At 33.2% G+C, this 7,794-nt stretch overlaps 1 protein-coding gene across 1 annotated transcript; it reads left to right on the top strand.

Moving 5' to 3' along the window:
- Positions 1-6,154: 6,154 nt before the first annotated feature.
- Positions 6,155-6,949, top strand: LOC125819319 (uncharacterized). Its single transcript, XM_049498775.1, has one exon. The coding sequence runs from the start codon at positions 6,155-6,157 to the stop codon at positions 6,947-6,949; it is 795 nt and encodes a 264-aa protein (XP_049354732.1).
- The last annotated feature ends 845 nt before the right edge of the window (positions 6,950-7,794 follow it).

The raw sequence follows: 7,794 nt of genomic DNA, 5'->3' as shown, positions 1-7,794 counted from the left end.
CCAAATTTCCTCAATTCAACCAATAATTCCAAAGACCCAATTCAGCATACATTTTAGCCCATCAATGGCAATACAATCGCAACCCCAAATACCCGACCCCACTGCCCCTGTGCGTCTCCTTCTTCACGTGAGCAGAGAATTACAAGAAACCCAGAAATCCAGCGATGTAACGCGACCCAGAAAATTCCAGCAAACCCGGTGAGAAATCAGTGTAAATAAAGAAGATCCGTCACACCAGTCGCGTCCCTTTTTTCCACAATTTCAGAATTTCCCATCCCTTCCACTGTTGACTGGAAAAAACAAAGCAAAGAATTCGAATTTCAAATACAAATTTTCAATCCGTTCTTCCCCCTAAATCTGCCCAATCTTCCCTATAAATAGCCATCTACACTCAAGTGTTAAGGGGGTTTTATTTTTGGAGATTGGATTTTATAGTATAATAGTATTTTGTAACCACAGTTTCTGAGTTTGCTGTTTTGGAACTCGGATTTCCACCGGAATTCCTCGTGTGGTGGTTGAAAAGTTCCTTCAAGCTGGTTTGTCCCACTCGCTGCTCCAAAGAAGGTAATTTCTTTCCATTTTAATTTCGTTGCTTAGTTTCTTACCTTATAATTGGATCATTATAGGTTGTTTGAATTGATTGCTCGTTGTGATTTTATCTTGATACTAAATGATGTTATTGGACTCATGAGACGAGTTTCTACTTTGGGCTGGCTGACCAACATTTTGTATTACCTTGCTTGAACATTCTGTTGGATAGTTGTATTGATCGAGTACGCTATAGTTCTTGTTCATACTATTGCCAATTTGAGTTACTGGTTGTTCACTGCAAAGAGAGTTCAGATTGAGTTGTGTCGTGGATCCATAGTTTCGTCTATTTTTTATGCTCGTATAAGGTTCTGCCCGTCCATGTTCAATATGACATGTTCTATTTTAAAATCTAGGTCCAGCTTTTGGATAACCCATTAGGTTCTTTGATGGAGTTCAAGCATGAAAATCATAATCTGGGTGTTTCGACATGTTTTGTTAGGGACGGTTTGGCTTTATATTGTTTAGCTTTAGCCTTTAGCTTGGTATCTTTTAAACAAATTGTAGCTAATGTAATAAAAATTGCTTTGAGTTTCGGTTTATGTTATTTGGTCGTATGAACTCTTATCAATCCTAGCATTTGTGCTCATTAATTTTTTAGTATTCCGGTAGCTTGTGAATATATTAAGTATGAATGTATAGTCATTCATTTATCATGATTTTCTCATAGTTTGCCTCAGTAACCATCAGGAGTAATACCGTTCCTTTGTTTGCTTAGATATGAATACAACCTTTCCTCAATTTTTGTAAACCGATGCAATACAAATTCCAAAAATGATAAAAATGATCATGATTTAATACAATATCTAGAGTTTCATTTATTTTTTTTCGAGAAGAGTAGTGTGGTATCTCTTTTAGTAGAAAGAGTAACTTTGTAAAATCTGAAAACAGTAGCATAGTATTCCCTGTAGCATGTCCTCCGATAAATGAATTTGATGAATTCTTTAAGTGGGATTATCTTTCTTATTAACTTGTCATTTGTGTGTCCTCAAGGAGTTATATGACTTGTTTTCATTTGTTTGTAGCTTGTCAACATTGATCATATTTTGTAGTTTCTATCTCCCAGTTGGTTAGCTTAGGATCATTTAAGTTAAGTTCAATATTTTGTTGTAAATGGTGCTCAATTGTTTCTTCTTTTATTTTCGAGTTATTCTACTAATTTTCTCCCTTTCTTTTGTTACATATGACATCAACTCGAGTCTATTCGAACTCCACTCTTGCATATCTTTGAGTCTGTTGAGTCATCCTAAATGGTGCTCAATTGTTTCTTCTTTTATTTTCGAGTTATTGTACTAATTTTCTCCCTTTCTTTTGTTACATATGACATCAACTCGAGTCTATTCAGACTCCACTCTTGCATATCTTTGAGTCTGTTGAGTCATCCTCATCTTTGCGGTGAAAAGGAAGCTGGTGTACAGGTCTCAGAAGCGAAATAACAGTCTCGCAAAGTTGGAAATGGGTTGTATACATGATGTATACAGTAGTATACATTGATATACATGCCAAAATGGTGAAATACATGGCTAAGGCGAAACATAAGTCTGGGAAGCTGAAATACAGGGTTATGTGCAGCAGATTTGCGAAAATATACATCATGTACACTGATATACATCAGGTGTATACAAAAACAGGATTAGGTTAAAACCCAAAAAATTCCAGCGAAATTGGCCCAAAAGGAGGCCCAAATTCATTTCTCCCTTGCTCTTTAATTATTTCATTGTGATTATTTATTGTTTGTTGTTTAACTCTAATTTTATAATTTTTAATTAACTTAATTAGATTCCCCCAAAAGACGAGTTATTTTCTTTGAATACTTTTTTTTTGTGTTGAGGTCATTTATTTTATTAATTAAATTTTGGTCAAATTTTACATCCTCAATTAAGTTAAATCGTTTGTTCTTGAAAAAATGTGTTATTTAACGCTTCTTCACACATTTTTGCTCATTCTAAAATTATTTTAAGTTAAGTATTTTTCCTCAATAAACTTTAAAAAATGGTTTTCTTTTACTTTTGTCGCTTTTTCTCAAAAAGTTGGTCAAAACTTTGTTTTTATTCTTCAATTAATTTAAAGTGATGTTCATGCTTAAACTAACCAATTTGGTTTAAATTATTTTATTTTTAAAAAAAAATGAGTCAAGTAAGTCCTAATTAATCTAGTTTTATTAATATTCTAATTATTTGCAATTTAATTCAAATGTTTCATTTTTGGGTCCCTTTAAAAAAAAGCTTCATTTATTTAATCATTCTCTCAAAGTTAATCAAATATTGTAAGTTATTATGTTGAATCATTATTTTCCTAAAAATAGTCAAATATATTTTAGTCAAGTCGCAGGTCAACCGCATGTTAGCGGGCACTTCGAATGCTTAAACCCTTCTCGAAGTGCAAATTGAACCCCGAACCCTCTTTGGTATTTTCAAATGATTTTTTCTGTTTAAATCTTTGAAAATTATAAGTTTTCTTAATTTCTTTAAAAAATTAAGTGACAACTCTTTTCTAAGTAGTTTTCTTAAATTGTTTTATACTTAGAACATTTCAAAATAGTGATTTTTCTAAAGGATAGTAAAATTACGGCACAACAATAGCAATGTGACTAATCCACCCACCCACCCCTTAAAACCTTCCCGTAGGTTTTCTTTTCAGCCTCTTTCCGAGAACCTCTGCGTCGGTTCCTTCTTCTTCAATATCATTCTATTTCTTGTCTTATTTTCTTGATAATCGTGAAATTCAGATTCAATTATTCTAGATTTACTAGTTTTGAGGAAACTTCAAATTTCAATTCATAGTTTGAAATGAATGAACATTGAATCTACGTCTGTGATTATCTTAGGATTTGCGCATATGGATTTAAAATTCAGAATACTTGATGAAATTTGAGGATGATGTATTATTGGAGAAAGGTTGCTATCAATATGAATTGTTGCTTGAATTTGAGTTTGTACACTTGTTGTGGCTAGATGTTTATTGAAATCTATATTGACTATTGATCCTTATCTCCTCGAAATGAACTTTATGGAGGCAATTGGTGTTTTGCTCCTGCGAAATTATAGTTTCGATTATCAGTCTTATATATTCTTATGCATCTAATTGATATTGAAATCCTCAAAATGGGTTATACCATTTTATTGTATGAAGTACACAGATATACACATATTATGAATTGTTTCTGAAATATTTCTTGGTTCTTTATGGAACCTCTGGCACCTCCATATTGCAGTTCTTCAGGCCTTTAAGAATCAACCAATCCACGCTCCATGTTCTCTAACATATTGATCTCTGGATCCCTCTAAAACGAGTTAAACAATACCTAATTTTCCTATCTGCCTTAACATTTGCAGGACCTACTTTTAATGGGTGGGTGGATTAGTCACTTTGGTGTGATTAGGTGGACGTCCATTACATGTTGGATGCCACATATTAGTCCGTTAAAAGAAATGGTAGAAGTGATCCAATAGTTAGAAGACAGGGGTAGTTTTGAGCCCAAAAATAGTTAAAGGTTATATTTGATCTATTTTGAATAGTTAAAAGGTAATTTTGACCCTTTTCCGTTATTTTAATAGTGTTTCGACTACAGTAGTTGTTCATATGAGTATTTTAATGGTTAGGTCTAGTTTATATATTCTAACTAGGGAGAGTTGGCAAAATAGTCACTCTAAAGACATTAAGTCACAAGTCTTGAATAATTTGTGGTATACCCACTATTAATGACATCATCCATGTGCCCTAATTGACACATACAAAAGACCTCCCTAAGTTTCCATATCGCCACGTTGGTCCCCCCCCTTTTTTCCAACTAATTTGGAATATTATATATCTATTAGCATTTGTTAAAAATTATATTAGAAAAAAGAAAAAAGCCAAATGGGAAAGAATAGCAGCTCGTTTTTGCTGCTGTCGAAACTGTCAATTCTAGCGAGTTTTCCAGCCAAAATATCCATTTTCAAGTTAAAATCATGATCATATCCTACTCCATTTTCTTTCAAAAACCAAGCTTCAAAATGAGTTTCCCGCCATTTAAGAAATTTGAGAAATCTTCCACAATCACTTGATAACTCATTAGTAGATACATTTGTTTAGTTTAAAAGCTTTAAAAATCTGTTTTGCCATTGCAGGAGCTGAATTTTGAACCACGATCTCATCTAGTCGTGTTTTTGTACAGATGTCGTACTTCATCGATCGTTAACGAGTGATATTGTAATCTAGTATCGATATTTGTAGTCTATAATGGCAATAACTGAATTTGTTGTTGTTGGTGGTGATTATATGGGAGTATGGGAGGAGACTCCCAAAAGCTGGAATTGGAAATCATTTAGTAAGACGATAGTGCCCATTGTGTTGCATCACAATGGTTCATATGACGATATGATTGCAAGCGTAATTGAGGCCAGTGAATTAACTTACGAACCAAATGACTTGGTGATTAGCTATCAAATGAATTGGAGGGGAAAATACATCCCACATTCATAAAAAAAAATTATAGGCACGTAAGCTTGTACATGTTAGATATTGGTATTGATGGCTCTAGGCCTACATTGAGGATAAACGTCAATGCAAGGCCTCCAATTGAACCAACGAATTCATTTAACAGCGACAATGATTTGATTGGAAATGAAAGATTGGGTGATCATTCAAAAGAGAGCTTGGGTTATAATTCAAATGAGAGTTTGGGTGATCATTCAATGAATATGCATGATGATCCAACTAACGTGGAATATCAGCCAGTAGACGCGGAAGATACCGAACCCGAATATTGTGAAGAAATGCAGGGAGAACAGGAATTGGGATCACAATCCAACCATTCCTTCTCCGATGGAACTAATTTATGCATAAACCAAACTTTCAGTAACAAGAATGAGTTTGCAATTGTTATTAGCCGAAGCAGCAACAAAGAAGTCTTTTGATTTTGCTACTATGAAGAGTTGTACTAAATACTTAAAGGTGAAATGTGTATCTCGCAATTGTGCATGGATGTTGCGGGCGAGGAAATATGAGTGTTCGGATAGATTTCATATCTACAAGTACATTGGCGAGCATAGTTGTGGCATTGAACATGCCAATAGTAGTCATAGAAAAATTTCAATCAAAGTCATTGCTTCACTTTGTGTAAATATGTACCGTGATGGCAAGGGTCCAAATGTTAAAGAGATTCAAAGGGCTATGTTTAATTCTTTTCGTTGTAGTCCAAGCTATTGAAAATGTTGGAAGGGAGGTGTGGTTGCCAAGAAAAAGGTCCGAGGGACAACGAAGAACGGATATTCATGCTTACCGACTTTTTCTTACATGTTCGAGACATTTAATGTTAGTTCTAGCTATTGTATCATGGTAAACAAGGATAGTCATAGGTTCATGTATTATTTCTTGGCCTTCAGTGCTTGCATTAAGGGATTTGTCCACATGAGAAAGGTAATTGCGGTTGATGGCACTCATTTACATGGTAAATACGAGAGCATGTTATTGAGTGTTGTTGCACAAGATACAGAAAATCATGTTTATCCATTTGTTTTTTGTGTCGTGGAAAAAAGAGAATGATGCATCTTGGACATTATTCTTTGAGAAATTGAACGAGATTATGGTCGATGAACCAAATTTGTGCTTTATCTCCGATAGACACAAGAGCATCGCCAATGGCATTGTGAGCGTTTACAATCATGCTCACCACGAATATTGTATGAGGCACCTTAATAAAAATCTCCATGTAAATTATCATTGTGGAGATTACCTTTATCTTTACTATAATGCGGTAAAGGCTTATTATTTGGAGGAGTTTGACAATCATTTTGTAAAATTCAAGAACAAATGTCCCGCGACAGCCATCGTCCTTGAGTATGATATTGGTTTTGAGAAGTGGAGCAGGGCACATTTTCCTGGCAATAGATATAATGTGATGACCACAAATATCACCAAGTCAATCAATGCTATGTTGATAGATGAAAGGGAGTATCTCATGACATCAATATTTAATTCGATTGCTAAGAGGTTTGGAGAATTATTCAGGGAGAGGCATGCATATATCCTTAAATCAATGGGTATTCAAACAGTGCCTTCTGCCAAAAAAATCACAAGAAAGAAAATGATCGAGGGCGACTCCTTATATGTGGAGAACGTAATAGGGGACGACAATCAATTCACCGTGTTCGGTGCAGGTGCTACTGACTATGTGGACCTACTGGAAAAGTCATGTTCTTGTAGGGAATATTACTTTATCAAGATACCTTGTGCTCACGCGATGGCCGCTTTGCGATTGAAGCATGACAATGAGTATGGTATGAGCATCTATGAGTACTATTCGCTTTTGTATAAAGTTGAAGCGTACCTTCTTGAATACATGGATTCTATTAATGTTGTCCCTCCTGAGTCGAAATGATGTGTGCCAGAAGAATTGCTTAATGTGAAGATTCTTTTACCTCTTGTTCATACCAAGCTTGGAAGAAAAAGAAGAAAACGTGTCAAAGGCGTCGGTGTGAATTTCAAGAACAAGAGAAGGAACAAATGTTCAATTTGTAAAAGAACCAGACACAAGAGAACTACATGTGTAAACAACAACAAATCTTAAACAAGCTTGATTGAATTTATTTTTGTAATCAAGCTACTGTTTTTTTTTTCTGCCAGCATTTTGGTCAATTTATTGTCATCTATTATCGTAATTAGAGCCCGTTTGGATTGACTTAAAAAAAGTAACTTTTTAAAGTGCTGTAACTTATTTTTAAAATAAGTAGTTATGTGTTTGGATAAAAGTGTTGCAGTTGAAAAAAAAGTTGTTGATGTGTTTGGCAAATAAGTGCTGGCAAACACTTTTTTTTTTTATCAAAATGTCTGAAATACCCTTTAAGCTGTTAACATGATAAAAAGTTGATTAATTTAAGGTTTTTATACTTAAAAAAAAAAAATTTTAAAAAATAATTTATAGTTTACATCCATAAGTAATAATATTTTCCTATCATTCACATATTTCTTTACCACCTTATAAGAGGAATATAAATTCATATTTCAGAAATAATAATAATAATAATAAAATAATAAAATAATAATAATAAAATAATAATAATAATAATAATAATAAAATAATAATAATAATATAATATAATAATAATAAAAACAATATAATAATAATAATAGTAATAGTAATAATAATAAAATAATAATAATAATAATAATAAAATAATAATAATAATAAAATATAATAATAAAAAATAATAATAAAATAATAAT

The sequence above is a fragment of the Solanum verrucosum genome, unplaced genomic scaffold (assembly GCF_900185275.1).
Source record: "Solanum verrucosum unplaced genomic scaffold, falcon-dt-bn FXZP01000207.1, whole genome shotgun sequence".
Classification (NCBI taxonomy): domain Eukaryota; kingdom Viridiplantae; phylum Streptophyta; class Magnoliopsida; order Solanales; family Solanaceae; genus Solanum; species Solanum verrucosum.
This window is presented reverse-complemented; position numbering and strand designations above follow the sequence as displayed.